This window comes from Salmo trutta, chromosome 18 (genome assembly GCF_901001165.1).
Source record: "Salmo trutta chromosome 18, fSalTru1.1, whole genome shotgun sequence".
Lineage (NCBI taxonomy): Eukaryota > Metazoa > Chordata > Actinopteri > Salmoniformes > Salmonidae > Salmo > Salmo trutta.
The window spans coordinates 4,840,815-4,862,774 of NC_042974.1; the positions used below are offsets into that span (position 1 = coordinate 4,840,815).

The 21,960-nt window shown below is 41.3% G+C and overlaps 1 protein-coding gene across 1 annotated transcript in view; it reads right to left on the bottom strand.

The window, feature by feature from the left end:
* Positions 1 to 21,960, bottom strand: part of LOC115153628 (protein eyes shut homolog) — a 220,383-nt gene that overhangs the window by 3,878 nt on the left and 194,545 nt on the right. Inside the window, exons 28-31 of the mRNA XM_029699265.1 lie at positions 9,805 to 9,976; positions 9,264 to 9,342; positions 8,063 to 8,262; positions 3,515 to 3,639 (exon numbers count right to left, since the gene is read on the bottom strand). Coding sequence (XP_029555125.1) covers positions 3,515 to 3,639; positions 8,063 to 8,262; positions 9,264 to 9,342; positions 9,805 to 9,976 — 576 coding nt within the window. The remainder of the gene's footprint in view (positions 1 to 3,514; positions 3,640 to 8,062; positions 8,263 to 9,263; positions 9,343 to 9,804; positions 9,977 to 21,960) is intronic.

The window sequence follows — 21,960 nt, forward strand, 5'->3', positions numbered from 1 at the left end:
TAACTGTATCTGTACAGGGTGAACTCTGAATTACTCTATGCAAAAAGGTTGTATGATCCTCTCAGGAATTCTGTCTTATTTACATTGGTCTCATCCCCCACACAAGATGCTTTGACACCCTGTGGAGATTGGGCCTTGGTGGTCAGGTTACACTGTAAACTTAGTATCGTTTGATTGGTCAAAAGTAGTTGGTTTTGGGTTGGAAGGGTTGCACCTTCATATGTTATAAATGGAATTAAATGCTTTTGTTCTTTCTGTCTTTATCCTGTATCCAGTCCATGGAGGAAGGTTGAATGATCAATTCTCATTTCTTAGGCTTCTAGGCCTCTGGTCTAATAAGCATCTCTTTGTTCATGCTTTGTCCTGTAAGTTAACCTTAGTGTCTATAGGCTTGGAATAATGCTTTATAATGCTTGTTTCTTAAATGTAATGCCTTGTATGTGAATCCATTCTTGCTAGTCTACATCAACTCATTGCCTAATGCTTACGTGTATATTTTAATTCTCTTTTGGAGTCAGATAAACATTTTAATAGGCTAATTGCTTAATCTAATTACAAATCAAATGAGGTATTTATAATATCATGTACACTGTATATACACATACAGTTGAAGTCGGAAGTTTACATACACTTAGGTTGGAGTCATTAAAACTCATTTTTCAACCACTCCACAAATTTCTTGTTAACAAACTACAGTTTTGGCAAGTCAGTTAGGACATCTACTTTGTGCATGACACAAGTAATTTTTCCAACAATTGTTTACAGACAGATTATTTCACTTATAATTCACTGTACTGCAATACCAGTGGGTCAGAAGTTTACATTCACTAAGTTGTCTGTGCCTTTAAACAGCTTGGAAAATTCCAGAAAATTATGTCATGGCTTTAGAAGGTTCTGATAGGCTAATTGACATCATTTGAGTCAATTGGAGGTGTACCTGTGGATGTATTTCAAGGCCTACCTTCAAACTCAGTGCCTCTTTGCTTGACATCATGGGAAAATCAAAATAAATCAGCCAAGAACTCAGAAAAAAAAGTAGAACTAGTTCATCCTTGGGAGCAATTTCCAAACAGCTGAAGGTACCACGTTCATCTGTACAAACAATAGTACGCAAGTATAAACACCATGGGACCACGCAGCCGTCATACCGCTCAGGAAGGAGAAGCGTTCTGTCTCCTAGAGATGAACGTACTTTGGTGTGAAAAGTGCAAATCAATCCCAGAACAACAGCAAAGGACCTTGTGAAGATGCTAGAGGAAACAGGCACAAAAGTATCTATATCCACAGTAAAACGAGTCCTATATCGACATAACCTGAAAGGCCGCTCAGCAAGGAAGAAGCCACTGCTCCAAAACCGCCATATAAAAAGCCATACTACGGTTTGCAACTGCACATGGGGACAAAGATTGTACTTTTTTGGAGAAATGTCCTCTGATCTGATGAAACAAAAACAGAACTGTTTGGCCATAATGATCATTGTTATTTTTGGAGGAAAAAGGGGAGGCTTGCAAGCCGAAGAACACCATCCCAACTGTGAAGCACGGGGGTGGCAGCATCATGTTGTGGGGGTGCTTTTCTGCAGGAGGGACTGGTGTACTTCACAAAATAGATGGCATCATGAGGGAGGAAAATTATGTGGATATATTGAAGCAACATCTCAAGACATCAGTCAAGAAGATTAAGCTTGATCGCAAATGGACAATGGATAATGACCCCAAGCATACTTCCAAAGTTGTGGCAAAATTGCTTAAGGACAACAAAGTCAAGGTATTGGAGTGGCCATCACAAAGCCCTGACCTCAATCCTATAGAAAATGTGTGGGCAGAACTTTAAAAGTGTGTGCGATTAAGGAAGCTTACGAACCTGACTGACTCAGTTACACCAGCTCTGTCAGGGGGAATGGGCCAAAATTCACCCAACTTATTGTAGGATGTTTGTGGATGGCTACCTGAAATGTTTGACCCAAGTGAAATAATTTAAAGGCAATGCCACCAAACACTAATTGAATTTATGTAAACTTCTGACCCAATGGGAATGTGATGAAAGTAATTAAAGCTGAAATAAATCATTCTCTCTACTATTATTCTGACATTTCACATTCTTAAAATAAAGTGGTGATCCTAACTGACCTAAGACAGGGAATTTTACTAGGATTAAATGTCAGGAATTGTGAAAAAACGGAGTTTAAATGTATTTGGCTAAGGTGTATGTAAACTTCTGTCTTCAACTGTGTACTGCCCACTACACTGTAAGCTGTGGTACTGTCAAGCGGCAGATCTGAGCCCTGGTGGACACCAGTAGTGGAGGCACATGGTGCAGACACAGATCTGTCTGCTAAATGACTAAAGTGTAAAAATGTCAAATTAATGCGTTAGCTGTAAGCAAGATACAAGTATTGATCCACCCACAACCTGAAGAGATGCTGTGTTAGCTCTTCACCATAAATAATTAAAAGTGGGAAGAAAATGATTTATAATCTATTGCAGCATGTTTTTGCAAGAGATCTAGGCCTGTTATCTGAATTTACTGTGAGATGAAAAACTGATTTGCTTTGAATCATAAAAAAATGATTGATAATGTCAATCATCATTGTACAACACTCAGTATTCTGCAACACATAGGCCTGCTAGAATAGCGATAAAGCCGATCTGTGTCCATGTCCAGTGACTTATTGTAACCAATCTACATTCCAGTAACTTACCTACCCTGCAGTTAGAGGCGGTAGCGTTAACCAGGTATATATTTCATATAACATTAATATATACACTGAGTGTACAAAACTTTAGGAACACCTTCCTACTATTGAGTTGCACCCCCGATCTTAGTTGTTGTATAGTGACTACCTGCCCTGAAGTGGCAGAGGTAGCCATGAACCAGGTCATAGAATGCATTATAAACTGGGTAGTTAGAGCTCTGAATGCTGATTGGCTGAATGTTGTGGTATATCCAGACAATAGGCCATGGGTATTAGAACAAACTTACTTGTTTATGTTGGTAACCAGTTTATAATAGCAACAAGGCCAATGGGGGGGTTTGTGGTACAGTACAGTATATGGCCAATATACTGTACCGCGGCTAAGGGCTGTATCCAGGCACTCCACGTTGTGATATATGGCCAATATACTGTACCGCGGCTAAGGGCTGTATCCAGGCACTCCACGTTGTGATATATGGCCAATATACTGTACCGCGGCTAAGGCTGTATCCAGGCACCTCCACGTTGTGATATATGACCAATATACCACAGCTAAGGGCTGTATCCAGACACTCCACGTTGTGATATATGACCAATATACCACAGCTAAGGGCTGTGTCCAGACACTCCACGTTGTGATATATGACCAATATACCACAGCTAAGGGCTGTATCCAGACACTCCACGTTGCGTCGTCATAAGATCAGCCCTTAGCCGTGGTATATTGGCCATATACCACACCCCCTTGGGCCTTATTGCTTCATTATAACCACCTTGTAATGCATTATAACTGTTACCAATCTTAGTTAATGTACTCACCTGCCCTGCAGTGGCAGAGGTATCCGTTAAGCAGGTCTCGGCAGATTGCCCCGTGGAGACATGGATCTGAACAGCATTCATTAACGTCCATCTCACAGAAGTCCCCTATGAAACCTGCTGGACAACTGGGAGAAGACAAGGATATTGCATAGATGTCATTTAACATATCAAATCAAACTTTACTTGTCACATGCGCCGAATACAACAAGTGTAGACTTTACCGTGAAATGCTTACTTATAAGCCCTTAACCAGATCAAGAAGAAGAAAATATTACCAACTGGACTAAAATAAAAAGTAACACAATAAAATAATGAGGCTATATACAACGGGCACCGGTACCAAGTCAGTGTGCTGGGGTACAGGCTAGTTGAAGTAATCTGTACATGTAGGTGGGGGCGAAGTGACTATGCATAGGTAACAAACAAACAGTGAGTAGCAGCAGTGTACAAGGGGGGGTCAATGTAAATTGTCCAGTGGCGGTTTTATTAATCGTTCAGCAGTCTAATGGCTTGGGGGTAGAAGCTGTTGAGGAGCCTTTGGTCTTAGACTTGGCGCTCCGGTACCGCTTGCCGTGCGGTAGCAGAGAAAACAGTCTATAACTTGGGTGACTGAGTCTCTGACAATTTTATGGGCTTTCCTCTGACACCGCCTATTATATAGGTCCTGGATGGCAGGAAGCTTGGCCCCAGTGATGTACTGGGCCATTCGCACTACCCTCTGTAGCGCCTTACGTTCAGATGCTGAGCAGTTGCCATACCAGGCGGTGATGCAACCGGTCAGGATGCTCTCATATAACACATATAACATACAGGGCTATTTGACCAAGAAAGAGAGTGATGGAGTGCTGCATCAGATGACCTGGCCTCCACAATCACCCAACCTCAACACAATTGAGATGGTTTGGGATGAGTTGGACCGCAGAGTGAAGGAAAAGCAGCTAACAAGTGTTCAGCATATGTGGGAACTCCTTTAAGACTGTTGGAAAAGCATTCCAGGTGAAGCTGGTTGAGAGAATGCCAAGAGTGTGCAAAGCTGTCATCAAGGCAAAGTGTGGCTACTTTGAAGAATCTAAAATCTAAAATATATTTGATTTGTTTAACACTTTTTTGGTTACAACATGATTCCATATGTGTTATTTCATAGTTTTGATGTATTCACTATTATTCAACAATAAATGAAAAATCCTTGAATGAGTAGGTTTGTGCAAACATTTGACTGGTACTGTAAATAACACATATAACATACAGTACCAGTCAAAAGTTTGGACACACCTACTCTTTCAATGATTTTTCTTTATTTTTACTAATCACATATAGAGAACACATATACATTCACTTTATATATTTTTTTTAACCAAAGTAAAATAAAGATTCAATATTTGTTTTACAATAAGAAAGTTGTGTATCTTTTTCTAAAATAACATTAAAACAGTACTACAGTCTTCAGTAGAAGAAACAGAATGGACACGTTGTTGTTGATATCTTTTTACCATTACTTATCATCACGGAATGATTAATAATTAACAATTACTAGGAAGACAATATTAACAGTTTATTAGGTACACCACCCATTCACCAAAATGGTTCGCTCCTACAGACAGTGAGTCACGTGGCCATGGTCTGCTATATAAAACAGTCAGACAGGCATCGAGACATCCAGTTTCTGTTCGAGTGATCGTTAGAATGGGAAAAACGAGTGACCTAAGCGACTTTGAGCTCGGTATGATCGTCGATGCCAGGCATACCAGTTCTAGTATGTCAGAAACGGCCGGCCACCTTGGCTTTTCATGCGCGACAGTGTCTAGGGTTTACTGAGAATGGTGTGACAAACAAAAACCATCCAGTCAGCGGCAGGCCTGTGGGCAAAAAAACAGCTTGTTGATGAGAGGTCAAAGGAGAATAGCAAGAATGGTGCAAGCTAATAGGCGGGCCACATACAGGCAGATAAAGGCACAGTATGACAGTGGTGGGCAGAAAGACATCTCAGAATGCACAGCTCCTCAGTCTTTGTCACTGATGGGCTTTTGCAGCAGACGAACCCACCGGCTTCCACTCCTATCAGCTAAAAACAAGAAGTATACAGAGCCAGATGCTGCATCATATTTGAAATAATTTGTAGAAAATACACTTTATTTCCCTGTCATGTAGCATTATGAACATCCTGTGTCACTTTACTTAGACTAAGAAAACAGACTATATGACACTGTCAAGAAGCATTATGACCATCATAATCATATAAACCAGATAGGCCTGTCATGTACATAACCTTATGTCAGTCATCAGTCTAAAAGAGGGTGTCTTGTCCTGCTCCTGAAATCTGCTCCTGCATTCATCCCAGTCTTCAGTAACAGAGCATTGGTGTAGGTGCATGTCCGGCATCAATGTTTGCACAATTACAATGATACTTTAATATGGTCAATTAAAAATAAAATATATAACATAAACATACCTTTGAAGAGTAGGCTATGGTGTAATGGAATGTATTGTTTTGTGGGTTTTAACACTCTTATGTAGGTGTCATAACCAGCCATAAAATAACTCAATATATGTCACAACAGTCTAAATATGTGTCATGACAGTGTTATGACCATATTATAACAGGTTATGACAAGTTGTGTCAGCTGTTATGGCATATTATGACATAGTTATGACGCTGGGTGTAAAGTAAAGTGTTACCATATTCAGTATAGCAGTGGCATATAAGTAGCATATAACTGGTCTAGACTTCTCTGCAGTATTGACAGTGATAGTTTGGGGGGAAAAGCAGTTTTACTACACACAACATAAAGTAACAATCTCTAGAATGCATTCTCACCATCCAAGGTCCTATTCATGTCCATGGGTATTCTAATAATGTGTCTGAAATGCATTCGTACAGGACTCCTCAGATCTCTGGAGACACCAGCAGATTGACAACGGATGTCTTACTTCAAGGAGACACTATCTGCGTCCCAAATGGCACCCTATTACCTACCTGAGCCCCATAGGGTTTTGGTCAAATATAGTGCACTATAAAGGGAATAGGGTGCCGTTTGAAACAGAACCAACATCCAACCGTTACCAAGCTAGGAAATGGAACTGCAATTTAAACTGTCTCCATGCTGCTTGTCCCCGAGGCTGGTTGAATTGCCATCAAATCCAGACATCCCATTCAACCATCCAATCTGTTGCAATCCTGACACCACGCATAATATTGGATGGATCTCTATATACCAAATGGACTGAACTGCATGCAGTCTGTCGCTGGTTGCAACCTATAACATCCATGCTTGTATCCATTATCTAATGAGAAAGAGTGTTATTCCCTCACGTACAGTTTAGGATTACAATACATTGTGTCATTTCGTGTTAAAGAGACATTAGATTGACATGTGACTTGTCACCAAGGAAATGGAGACAATAAAACACGCCTTCTTCAAATTCACTTCAACATATGGCATATACTGCATACCCATAACAATGCAGCATTTGTTAACCAAAAAGAAAACCTAGCATACGGACAGTAAAGCATATGCATACAACTTCAGCATTCGTTTCACAAAAAATAAACATTGAATTATAATTGAGTATACAGAGCCAGATGCTGCAGCATGACACCCAACTGTCCTCCAACTGTTGATAACAGACTAAACATTACTGCAGCAGGCAGGCAGCCCTTCTCTGTCTGTGTCCCAAATGGCTGTTCCCTTTACAGTGCACTACAGGACTCATAGGGCTCTGGTCAGAAGATGTAGGGACTAGGGTACTGTTTGGGATGCGGCCCTCTGTCTTTACACTAGACCACAGTGACTTATGGCCCTGAACCTGAGCATATGTGCTACAGCTAAGACAATGTAATTAACAGCAAGACGTCGAGGGGACCCACGCTGTGGCAAATCTACACCCTATTACTGCAGTGCAGTGTCTGGCTATATTCACAATGTGAAGGGAGGGAGGACGGCTCATAGCAATGGCTGGACTGGAATCAATGGAACGGTAACAAACACATGGAAACCATTGTGTTTGATGTGTTTAGTAGTGTTTCATTAATTCCAGTCCAGTCATTACTATGAACAGTCCTCTGATTTAAAGTGAGACCAGACTCCACTGATTGAGCTAGACTTCATCCATCACACAGGGGAGGGAGAGCGTGTTAATAGGAAATGACATGACATGGTTCTGTTGCTGTGGCAACCTGATATTAAACCAATCAGATGCATGTCAATCTGAGAGATGAGGGGGCAGCGTGACTTTAGTCTGATTGGAGGCGGTGGTTTAATTCAACTCATAATACAGAGACTGTGTCAAAACATGCATATCATAACACTGGATAATGTTGTATTACTTCACTTACAGCCGACAGGTATCAGGCTCTGTAATTTGTTATTAAAATGAGTCCTTGGAGCAAAAATCTGTGTATCCAAACAGGTAAATGTTTGAGGTGCTATAATACTGTAATATATTGTATTATTTGAAAAATATATATAAAATAATCCAAGTTTCTACATGTACATATTATATACAGGTATGTATATATATTGATATTGATATGTATGTAGATTCACTGACCTGCAGGTGAAATTGGAGCCTTGGCCATCGAGACAAGTCCCTCCATTTAAACACAGGGTGACATTGATGGGGGTTTCTAGACAGATGTCTATGTCAATGTCACAGTTCTTTCCAGTGTATCCATCCAGACAGAAACACGCATATTTATCAACCAAGTCCACACAGGAGCCACCATTCAGACACGGACTGGAAGAACACTCCTGTAGATGGGGAAAAAGCATCATGTAAAACACGAGACCAGGGCCTGTATTTATAACGTGTCTCAGAGTAGAAGTGCTGATGTAGGATCAGTTTACTTTTGCCTTTCAAGATCATAATATTGATATTACATGATCCTAGATTAGCACTCTTACTCTGAACGAATATAGTAACTTTAAATATCCACAACTGCATGGTGGTACTAACACAGATATATAGATAAACAGAATATCGTAAGAGAATGACTTGAATATGAATACATAGGCCTGTATATGAAAACATGACTGTTAAAATCCATAATTGACTATGATGGATGATGAGTTAAAAGAGTATGTGCAGAATTGTAGATTAGAATGGGGTCTTTAAACCGAGACAATAAGAGCCTCTGATTGTGCATTCCAGAGCGGAACCTCAGAGAGACATTCCAGCTGCCTTAGCATTCTATTCTATCAGCCCAGCGCTCTCTCTGGAGGCCTACTGAAGCTGGGCTGGGTATTAAAATCAATTAGGGATTAGGGTGAGGCGATTCCTTTTAATCAGGTATTTATACAATGCTTACATGATCATGTAGCTCAATTGACTTATGCTGTAGGAGAATCGATGTGGCTTGTGGATGGGGAAAGGGGAGAGACGGCACACTGGAGCAGCTCTGGTCTGATTAGAATGGAGACTAATCATCTGGATCTTCCTGGTTTGCATGTTTTGGAATGTTGTACAATAATGAGATGTGATGCACAGTCACTATTACAAAATATAAAACGTGTGTCCATAGTGAAATGACACTAATTTATGTCACTATAGTGAAATATAAGTCATAGGTCATTGTTAATTACAAATAACTAATTTGTCAGTTTGGCTGAAATATAACTACAATGTTTAGCGAAATGACACTATTTGAACATATTGTAATGAGACCATGTTATGTAATGATGAGTCCTATACAGGTTGGTTTTACCAGATGGTTTTACCCAACTTTACCCAACTAGCATTCAGCTCAACTCACATCAATGTTCATTTCACATCTGGCACCAGTCCATCCCAATTCACACTGGCAGTAATACACATCCACTCCATCAATGCACCTGGGAAGATAAGAGAGAAACATAACATAACAAAACAGGCCTATATGGCGTTGCCAAGCCCCAGGTCCCACTCGGGTCTAGGCCTCTAGTATATTAAAAGGCTAAACACTGAGAGAAGGCAAATATCTGAAATCACTATTTCCCTATCATGGGAATGTAAATTGAGGTAATTGAGGTCAAACGGACATATAGTAGGTACAAAGTGTGTACAGTACACAAGCCCTATTTCCCACTCTTATACATTACACACCATTACACACCATTACACACCATTTCACACCATTACACACCATTTCTAGTCTCCATTTCCGCAACCATTTTCCTTTTTTCCCCTTTAAAAAAACAACCACTTTATTTACAGTTTTTATAAACAACACACATCTCCTACCCTGGACTGAGGTTTTATATTCAGCAGGAGAAGCACTAACAGTTTTACTGGTAATGAATGCTTCCGTTGGTTACCTCCCATGAAGACAGGGACCTGACATGCATTCATCAGTGTTGGTCTCGCAGTGGAAACCCATGAAGCCTCCAGCACATAAGCACTGATATCGATTGGGACCATCCACGCAGCTCCCGCCGTTTTGGCACGGGTTCGACACACACTCGTCAATGCTCAGTTCACACCACGTCCCTGGGAAGGAATGACATATATTAACATAGAAAACACATTATATATATTATACCATACAGCACTTAGAATATGAACAAGTAACAACACAATACATGTTTACTGTGAGTTCTCCATCATGGAAAGAGGTGAATGGCTGGTTAAATAATTGATTTGAGTTTAGATGCACCTCAATACATTGAATCAATACAGGGTGAACACTCTCTCGCTTCAATGACTGTACTTGTAGCAGAAATAGTCAAGGTTTTTCAATAATGGCAATAAGACAGACACAAGTGTAGGTGAAGAGAGATGACTGCTTCCTTAAAGTCTTGCATGTTTGCATTGTGTAGTACGGCATACATTACATTATGTATGTTATGTTTGTTGCATTAGGTTGCAGCATATACAGTGGATAGAATGTGCAATATCTAATCCTGTGTTACATATTGTTGTTCACCTCACAGTAAAGGTGGCACCAGTCACTGTATAACCACAGATCTATAGGTGTCTTCACTCCTGCAATAATACGTCTTCCTCCACACTGTTACCATCATCTGATTAGATAGTCAGAGGAACAGTCCTCGCGACCTGTCTTCACTTGGGTGAATGTAATTGTGAAAACACATTATCACTGTCTAATACAGTTGCTGACACGTGGAAATCCCATTAACGACTGCACACAGCCATTCAGTACCACACCTGGGATCAAATACTATTTGAAATAATATTAAAAACATTATCTGTGCACGATTGTTATTTATTATTACGTGTTTTACTTTTCAATTATTTCTCTATTTTCTTTCTCTCTGTATTGTTGGGAAGGACCTGTCAGTCAGCATTTCACTGTTAGTCCACCTGTTGTTTATCTCTGTATTGTTGGGAAGGACCTGTCAGTCAGCATTTCACTGTTAGTCCACCTGTTGTTTATCTCTGTATTGTTGGGAAGGACCCGTCAGTCAGCATTTCACTGTTAGTCCACCTGTTGTTTCTCTCTGTATTGTTGGGAAGGACCCGTCAGTCAGCATTTCACTGTTAGTCCACCTGTTGTTTCTCTCTGTATTGTTGGGAAGGACCTGTCAGTCAGCATTTCACTGTTAGTCCACCTGTTGTTTATCTCTGTATTGTTGGGAAGGACCTGTCAGTCAGCATTTCACTGTTAGTCCACCTGTTGTTTATCTCTGTATTGTTGGGAAGGACCCGTCAGTCAGCATTTCACTGTTAGTCCACCTGTTGTTTATCTCTGTATTGTTGGGAAGGACCTGTCAGTCAGCATTTCACTGTTAGTCCACCTGTTGTTTATCTCTGTATTGTTGGGAAGGACCTGTCAGTCAGCATTTCACTGTTAGTCCACCTGTTGTTTATCTCTGTATTGTTGGGAAGGACCTGTCAGTCAGCATTTCACTGTTAGTCCACCTGTTGTTTATCTCTGTATTGTTGGGAAGGACCTGTCAGTCAGCATTTCACTGTTAGTCCACCTGTTGTTTATCTCTGTATTGTTGGGAAGGACCTGTCAGTCAGCATTTCACTGTTAGTCCACCTGTTGTTTATCTCTGTATTGTTGGGAAGGACCCGTCAGTCAGCATTTCACTGTTAGTCCACCTGTTGTTTCTCTCTGTATTGTTGGGAAGGACCCGTCAGTCAGCATTTCACTGTTAGTCCACCTGTTGTTTATCTCTGTATTGTTGGGAAGGACCTGTCAGTCAGCATTTCACTGTTAGTCCACCTGTTGTTTCTCTCTGTATTGTTGGGAAGGACCTGTCAGTCAGCATTTCACTGTTAGTCCACCTGTTGTTTATCTCTGTATTGTTGGGAAGGACCCGTCAGTCAGCATTTCACTGTTAGTCCACCTGTTGTTTATCTCTGTATTGTTGGGAAGGACCTGTCAGTCAGCATTTCACTGTTAGTCCACCTGTTGTTTATCTCTGTATTGTTGGGAAGGACCCGTCAGTCAGCATTTCACTGTTAGTCCACCTGTTGTTTATCTCTGTATTGTTGGGAAGGACCCGTCAGTCAGCATTTCACTGTTAGTCCACCTGTTGTTTCTCTCTGTATTGTTGGGAAGGACCTGTCAGTCAGCATTTCACTGTTAGTCCACCTGTTGTTTATCTCTGTATTGTTGGGAAGGACCTGTCAGTCAGCATTTCACTGTTAGTCCACCTGTTGTTTATCTCTGTATTGTTGGGAAGGACCCGTCAGTCAGCATTTCACTGTTAGTCCACCTGTTGTTTATCTCTGTATTGTTGGGAAGGACCTGTCAGTCAGCATTTCACTGTTAGTCCACCTGTTGTTTACGAAGCATGTGACAAAAACTATTTGATTTGATTGAGCTTGCCTGGCACAACGAAACGAATATCATAACCGCAAAACTGCAAACCCCACCCATCTGGCACTCCCAAACCACACCCACCCGGCACTCACGGCAGACTACAGCAAACACTTTAAGTATTTTAAAGACTTCAAGTAGTATTTGAACTCAGGTATGTCCAGTACATAAGGAAAACTTAAAGCCCTGCTTTACTGTAGCAAGAGGTGGAGAATATAGATCACCATTCAACAATGTGCTGCTGACTAGGGAATCTGTACTGTAGCATTGTGCTGATGTCATCTACAGTAGCACTCAGGGAGCATGCTACTAATGATGTTGACCCAAATAACAACGGTCTCTAGAGATGGATTATCATGGGGGGTCCCTGGTCTGTAGTAAATAACAATGGTCTCTATAGATGGATTATCAAGGGGGGTTCGAGGTCTGTAGTAAATAACAGTGGTCAAAAATAGATGGATTATCAAGGGGGGTCCCTGGTCTGTGGTAAATAACAATGGTCTCTATAGATGGATAATTGGATAATTTCAGGACTATAGGAATATATCATGGACTATGTCCCAAATGGCACTCTATTCTCTATATAGTGCACTACTTTTGCCCAGGGTCCAATAAAAACTAGTGCACTATATACAGTGCCTTCAGAAAAGAATCACACCCCTGGATTTATTCCACTGTTTGTTGTGTTACAGCCTGAATTCCAAATGGATAAAAAATAGAGTAGATTTGGCCTTGTGTTTTAGATTATTGTCCTACTGAAAGGTGAATTCATCTCCCAGTGTTTGGTGGATAGCAGACTGAAACAGGTTTTACTGTAGGATTTTGTCTGTGCTTGGCTCCATTCCGTTTCTTTTTTATCCTGAACAACTCCCCAGTCCTTAACGATTACAAGCATACCCATAACATGATGCAGCCACCACTATGCTTGAACATATGGAGAGTGGTACTCAGTAATGTGTTGCATTGATTTGACCCAAACATAACTTTGTATTCAGGACAAAATGTGAATTGCTTTGCCATATTTCTTGCAGTATTACTTTAGTGCCTTGTTGCAAACAGGATGCATGTTTTGGAAAATGTTTAATCTGTACAAGCTTCCTTCTTTTCACTCTGTCATTTAGGTTAGTATTGTGGAATAACTACAATGTTGTTGATCCACCCGCAGTTTTCTCCTATCACAGCCGTTAAACGCTATAACTGTTTTAAAAACTTACCAATGGCTTCATGGTGAAATCCCTGAGCGGATTCCTTCCTGTCCTGCAACTGAGTTGGGAAGGATGCCTGTATCTTTGTAGTGACTGGGTGTATTGATACACCATCCAAAGTGTAATTTATAACTTCACCATGCTCAAAGGGATATTCAATCTCTGCTTTTATTTACCCATCTACCAATAGGTGCCCTTCTTTGTGAGGCATTGGAAAACCTCCCTGGTCTTTGTGGTTGAATCTGTGTTTGAAATTCACTGCTGGACTGAGGGACCCTACAGATAATTGTATGTGTGGGGTACAGAGATGAGGTAGGCATTCAAAACTCATGTGAGTCCATGCAACTTACTTTGTGACTTGTAAAGCAAATATTTACTCCTGAAAACTTAGACTCAAGAGATTTCAGTTTTTCATTTTTAATTAAATTGTAAAAAAAAAAATTCTGCCATCGTCGACGGTGATGACATCGTGATGTGACAAACAACGGTTTAGTCTATTTGAACTTGACTGGCGCCACAAAGTAAAGTCTCGCAACGCACAGCAGGACAGTAGACAGCAGGACAGCACACATCAGGACAGCACACATCAGGACAGTACACAGCAGGACGGCACACAGCAGGACAGCACACAGCAGGACGGCACACATCAGGACAGCACACATCAGGACAGCACACATCAGGACAGCACACATCAGGACAGCACACAGCAGGACGGTACACAGCAGGACGGTACACAGCAGGACGGTACACAGCAGGACAGCACACAGCAGGACGGTACACAGCAGGACAGCACACAGCAGGACAGCACACAGCAGGACAGCACGTAGCAGGACAGTACACAGCACAGCAGGACAGTACACATCAGGACAGCACACAGCAGGACAGCAGGATGGTACACAGCAGAGCAAGACAGCAGGACAGTACACATCAGGACAGCAGGACAGCACACATCAGGACAGCACACAGCAGGATGGTACACAGCAGAGCAGGACAGCAGGACAGCAGGACAGTACACAGCAGGACAGCACACAGCAGGACAGCACGTAGCAGGACAGTACACAGCACAGCAGGACAGTACACATCAGGACAGCACACAGCAGGACAGCAGGACGGTACACAGCAGAGCAAGACAGCAGGACAGTACACAGCATAGCAGGACAGTAGACAGCAGGACAGCAGGACAGCACGCAGCAGGACAGCACGCAGCAGGACAGCACGCAGCAGGACAGCACGCAGCAGGACAGCAGACAGCACACAGCACAGCAGGACAGTAGACAGCACACAGCAGGACGGTACACAGCAGAGCAAGACAGCAGGACAGTACACATCAGGACAGCAGGACGGTACACAGCAGAGCAAGACAGCAGGACAGTACACAGCACAGCAGGACAGTAGACAGCAGGACAGCACACAGCAGGACAGCACGTAGCAGGACAGCACACAGCAGGACAGCACGCAGCAGGACAGCACGCAGCAGGACAGCAGACAGCAGGACAGCAGACAGCACGACAGCAGGACAGCACGACAGCAGGACAGCACGCAGCAAGACAGCACGCAGCAGGACAGCACGCAGCAAGACAGCACGCAGCAGGACAGCACGCAGCAGGACAGCATGCAGCAGGACAGCACGCAGCAGGAGGCACACAGCAGGACAGCAGACAGCAGGACAGCACACAGCAGGACAGCACACAGCAGGACAGCACATAGCAGGACTTTTTATTTTAACTTTATTTAACCAGGTAAGCCCATTTAGAACAAGTTGTCATTTACATCTGCGACCTGGTTAAGATAAAGCAAAGCAGTGCAACAAAAACAACAACACAGAGTTACACATAAACATACGTACAGTCAATAACACAAAAGAAAATAAAAATGTAAAAATCTATGTACAGTGTGTGCAAATGTAGAAGAGTAGGGAGATAGGCAATAAATAGGCCCTAGAGGCAAAAATAATAACAATTTATAATTAATACTGGAGTGACAGATGTGCAGATGATGATGTGCAAGTAGAGATACTGGGGTGCAAAAGAGCAAGAGGGTAAGTAATAATATGGGGATGAGGTAGTTGGGTGTGCTATTTACAGATTAACTGTGTACAGGTACAGTGATGGGAAAGCTGCTCTGACATCGGAGAATTCCACCAAGGCAGCATGTCCAGTCAGAAAATATTGTTTCTCTCTTTCTCTGTCTAATGCATGGGCATTAGGCTATAGCCTAAAACATTGTTATAACGTACACTCCATCCTACAGTGATTTTTTTACTTTTACTGTTAAAAAGTGATATCGCAAGTATAAATACACTAAAGTACACACACTAAAGGGTAAAAAAATATGTTTTGAGCAAAATAGTTAATTTTTTTACACAACTGCTAGCTTCAAGGAGTAGGTCTGATGGGAATCCGTGATGTCATCGGCCTCCCCCTTGCTTGAGGAACAATAGAGGAGCAATAGAGAACAAAAGAGGAAGCCCCCCCCACCTTTCTGTACTATGTCATGACTTACCTGGACCACCTATTGAGATGTGTCTTTTGTTATGTAAATCAGCTGTTACTTGAGGTAAAAAGTAGACTGGAGTGTCACTTTAACTATCATAACAGATGGTCAATAACCTACCCTTCTACTAGGTCTATTATAAACGCTTTAACACATGTTCAAGTTACGAACAGCAGCTTATTTCCCAAGTATTCTAGTTCACGAAGGTGTTGTCCTAAAGTTGTTGGGGCAAAAAAATAACCAGAAAGTGTATAGCCTAAGCCAGCGGCTGAATCTAGTTACCTACCCCAGCCCTAAGCCTAGGCATAGGATATTCTCCATCACAGCTTCATAAGAGATAGAACAAACAATATTCTAGATTTTTCTGAGGAAAATAAAGCAATATTATCCCGTTCTGAAAACTGTAGACTGCTTCTATCCAGCTCATGATGTAGTCCTATAACCTAGCTCACTACGTTAAGACAGCCTGTTCCTCATCATGATGTAGTCCTATAACCTAGCTCACTACGTTAATACAGTCTGTTCCTCATCATGATGTAGTCCTATAACCTAGCTCACTACGTTAAGACAGCCTGTTCCTGGTCAGACAGTCACTGCTCCATCATGTGCGTGACAGACAGACAGACAGACAGACAGACAGACAGACAGACAGACAGACAGACAGACAGACAGACAGACAGACAGACAGACAGACAGACAGACAGACAGACAGACAGACAGACAGACAGACAGACAGACAGACAGACAGACAGACAGACAGACAGACAGACAGACAGACAGACAGACAGACAGACAGACAGACAGACAGACAGACAGACAGACAGACAGACAGACAGACAGACAGACAGACAGACAGACAGACAGACAGACAGACAGACAGACAGACAGACAGAGACCTATTCTGCTCCTCCACCAGAAAGGCATATTAGAAAATATGTGCCATTGGTTGCAATTAGCCTCTGCCCAGACTTACAACAACATTATCTTTCATCATGATTCATCCAGTTGCATTCAATTTGGCTCTATCGCCCAACTGTCGTTTAAGCTGTTTTTTTATATATTTATTTGTATATATATCAAAGGGGGGCGATAGCATCTTATATCACAATGTTTTATCGGTACATAATCACAATAGGACAAATGTTGACATGGCCCAAACCTACTAAATAGGGAATAGGGTGTCATCTGGCTCTGGTCAAATTTCAATTAATCGATGCTTAAAGGGCCAATCTGCAGTTGAAACAATAACAAAACGTCTCCTTGCCCCAGTTTTGGTTAAACGCTGAGGGATGGGGCTGGAGAAATGCTCCCTATTACCTTCTGTTATAAAACTGTTCTTATGAATAACCTTACAGCTCTGTCTTGCTGCCTAAATCTCTTTTGTTTGTCTTTTGCAGAAGGCCTACATAAATTAATAAATTAACAAATGAATGAATGTGAATAATGTAGATAATTAACATGTTGTAATTAAACAGTCTCAATATGCTCATTCAGAGCAGCCAGTGACAATTCCCTCCATATTGACCTGCTAGTTCAGTCTTAATGACTTTGTCTGCGTCCCAAAACGGCACACTATTCCCTATATAGTGCACTTCTTCAAAAGTAGTGTACTATATAGGGAATAACATGACATTTTGGACGAGTCCTTTATTTCTGCTTCAGCAAGCCTTCTATAAACACAACGAGATATTCCTGCTACTTTACTGACCACGTATACAACTTGTGTTTAAATCAAATTACAGCTGAAAATATGTTATTGTAAATTAAAAACGAGCTTCACAGTAAATGAGCTGATACAGTAAATACAACTCAGAGGGTATTTGTAGATTCCCCTTGTTTTGTTAGATGTAAAGACATGTTAATGACTGGGTGATTGTGTGTTGAACAAATCCATGAACAACAATTTCCTCAAATTCCATTTAAGAATCAATCCAAACATGGTGGTCTTGTAATTATAGTCAACTATACAATGAAAGCAATACACACACACACCGAACAAAAATATAAACGCAACATGCAACAATTTCAAAGATTTTACTGAGTCACAGTTCATATAAGGAAATCAGTCAATTTCCTTATATGATAAATGTATTACAGTAAGGCAATTTCCATACTCCAATAAATTCAATAAATTTAGGGCCTGATCTAGGCATTTCACATGATTGGGAATACAGATATGCATCTGCTGGTCACAGATACTTTAAAAATGAGGGATGTGGATCAGAAAAACAGTCAGTATCTGGTGTGACCACCACTTGCCTCATTCACCATGACATATCTCTTTCACATAGAGTTGATCAGGCTGTTGGTTGTGGCCTGTGGAATGTTGTCCCACTCCTATTTAATGACTGTGAAAAGTTGCAGGATATTGGTGGGAACTGGAACACGCTGTTCTAACCGTCAATCCAGAGCATCCCAAACGTGCTCAATGGGTGACATGTCTGGTGAGTATGCAGGCCATGGAACAACTGGGACATGTTCAGCTTCCAGGAATTGTGTACAGATTATTGCGACATGGGGCCATGCATTATCATGCTGAAACATGAGGTGATGGCGGCGCATTTGCCCACTGAAGTCAGTTACGACACCGAACTGCAGTCAGGTCAAGACCTTGGTGAGTATGACGAGCATGCAGATGAGCTTCCCTGAGACTTTTTTCAAACAGTTTGTGCAGAAATTCTTCGGTTGTGCAAACCCAGAGTTTCATCAGATTTCCAGGGGGCTGGTCTCAGATGATCCCGCAGGTGGAGAAGCCGGATGTGGAGGTCCTGGGCTGGCGTGGTTACACGTGGCCTGTGGTTGTGAGGCCGGTTGGACATACTGCCAAATTCTCTAAAATTACTTGAGGCGGCTTATGGTAGAGAAATAAACATTCAATTATCTGGAAACATCTCTGGTGGACATTCCTGCAGTCAGCATGCCAATTGCACGCTCCCTCAAAACTTGAGTCATCTGTGGCATTGTGTCGTGTGACAAAACTGCACATTTTAGAGTGGCCCTTTATTGTCCCAAGCACAAGGTGCACCTGTGCAATGATTATGCTGTTTAATCAGCTTCTTGATATGCCTCACCTGTCAGGTGGATGGATTATCTTGGCAAAGAGTAAATACTCCCTAACAGGGATGTAAACAAATTTGTGCAAACAATTTGAGAGAAATAAGCTTTTTGTGCATATGTAAAATGTCTGGGATCTTTTATTTCAGCTCATGAAACATGGGACCAACACTTTACATGTTGCATTAATATTTCTGTTCAGTATACTGTTACAGGTTTTGGTTTTTCCATTTATGTTTTGTGGTTGGACTTTAGCACGTATAGTTCGTTAGCACGTAGGGCGCACAGATTGGTGTTACCTCGTTAGTCAGTATGTGTTACACCTGTGCTGGCCTAGGTGCTATTTAAGAGTGGCTGTCCCACTGCTCCAGTTGTCTTGAAAGATGCAGATGGTTAACACCTTTAGTTGGCTCTCCCTAGTCTGTCCGATTTCCCTGATTTTGTTTTGCGCCACCTTTTTGGTTTGCTTCCTGTCTTTAAGTTTGGTGTGGGTTTTTATTTTGTTTGCCTCTTCTTAGCCAAATTTAGTGGGCACTCATGGTAGCTGTCTTTTAAGGTCCAGTTGTTGTTGCTAGTCAACTTTCAGTGGAGTTCCTCATTGAGTGTCTTTCAGAACCCCTCCTAAAACCCCATCTGTTTCATTTTGGTTGTTGTCAGTGACTTTGTTAGTTATGCCTTCTGTTTGAGTGATATTATTTTGTTTTCTTGCTGGGGAATGTAACAATATATTTAATTTCAGTTTTATCAGTAGGTCTAATAATAAGGACAGTTCTACTACACAATAGACCAGTCTGTAGTTATGTTATTTTACAACATGAGGAAGTACATTTTCTCCTGTAGGTATGTATTATTTGAGGAAGTACCTTTTCTCCTGCACACTACTCTACATGTAATCCTCCATCCTCTTGTTCTCAGCAGGCATTCACAACCTATTTTCTTCTCTCTCTGAATAGAATAGAACAATTATGTGGATTTAAAAAGTTCCAGCTGCGAGAGGTAATTGAGGATAGAAGCTGGACGATTATTATTTAATGTCTCTCTTTTGTTTCTCTCAGATGGATTCTCCTGTAAGAGCCTTTAAGAAGGTTAGCATTGAGATGAATCATAACAGCTTTTTAATCTGTCTCCTGTATTGCTCTTCATTTTTCACAAAGCCAGGTGTCAAGATTTATTAATCATCTTCTCTCTAGACCCCTGTTAAGGTAGTGCAGGTTGAGGCTCTTTATATAATATGATTACAAATGTATAGTTAATATACATTTGGAACAATTCCATACATGTTGACATAATCAGGCTGTGTTTTATGGTAGTGTGCCTCTATCATAGCTTTGATGTCTTCACTATTGTTCTACAATGTAGAAAATAGTCAAAATAAAGAAAAACCCTGGAATGAGTAGGTGTGTCAACTTTTGACTGGTACTGTATATACTAAACAAAAATATAAACGCAACATGTAAAGTGTTGGTCCCATGTTTCATGAGATGAAATAAAAGATTCCAGAAACGTTCCATACACACTAAAAGTTGTCTACAGTACATCCCTGTCAGTGAGCATTTCTAATTTGCCAAGACAATCAAGAAGCTGAGCAAACAGCATGATCAGTGCACCATGTGCTAAGGACAATAAAAGGCCACTCCTAAATGTGCAGTTTTGTCACACAACACAGTGCCACAGATGCCTCAACTTTGAGGGAGTGCGCAATTGGCATGCTGTTGCCAGAGAATTGAATGTTAATTTCTCTACCATAAGCTGCCTCCAACTTCATTTTAGAGAATATGGCAGTATGTCCAACTGGCCTCACAACCACAAGTAATCACACCAGCCCAGGACCGCCACATCCGGCTTCTTCACCTGCGGGATCATCTGAGACCACCCACCTGGACAAACTGTGGTTTGCACAACCAAATAATTATTTCATCAGTGCTGGTGGTAAGATATTCCATGCAGGAATGTTTTGGGGATTGCATGGGGCCATAATTATCAACCTGACCTTGAATAGTGTTTTAAATCAGACTTCTGTATTAGTTTTATAACGTGACAGAAATTCACTTTTTACCTTACGTATAATAACAATTCTATCCTTTTGTCTTTTGACAAAATAAAACATAAATAGCATACCAAATCTAAGATCCCTCGTTGCATATTTCTCACACTGTGGATGATTCACCTAAATAAGATTCCAAATGTGTTTTAGTTTGAGCATGATATTGCTCATATGTGCAATTTCCTACTGATAACCAAATTCATTACATCAACACATTTCTGACGCTTGCATGTATTCTGAAAACTTCACCATTTATTCTCCCATAAATCTGTATTGAAATGAATGTAAAAGCCCCTCGCTATAACACCTGACGACTTTATTTTCATGTCAACCGTTGAAACGAGTTGGAATGAATGTTGACATCCCATTTGGAGAGGGGCTTTGCCATCCCTGATGGATGAAGCGAAGCAATATGAGAATAAATTTGATAATAGCATCAAAGTGACACAATGAGTTACAGTATTCACTGGCGGGAGCAGATGACACACTATAGCAGCTGCATAAAAACACATTTTCAATTTACAAATCATTATGTGCCTAGATCAAGCCCCCGAGCAGCCAATTCAACCACTAGACCGAAGCCATATTAACGTTTTGCCAAATCCTTCTCGTTTTCCTTCCACTCTTTCATCTCCTGTTTTTCTTCCATTCTTTCCTCTTTTCTCTCTTTTTTTACTTACTCACTTTTTTGTTCCCTCTCTTCTCTTGAAAAAGTTCTGTTACATGTCTTATTAGAGGAAATATTTCTTTGGAAGCTGAAGTCGGTTGGTTGAACCAATCCAAAATATATCCTCTGGCCCTGCTCCCTGGGGCAGACACTATCTGTTTCCTCAGACCAGCTTAGAGGGAAGGGGAGAAAGTAATGACTTGTGCAATGGTTGCATCC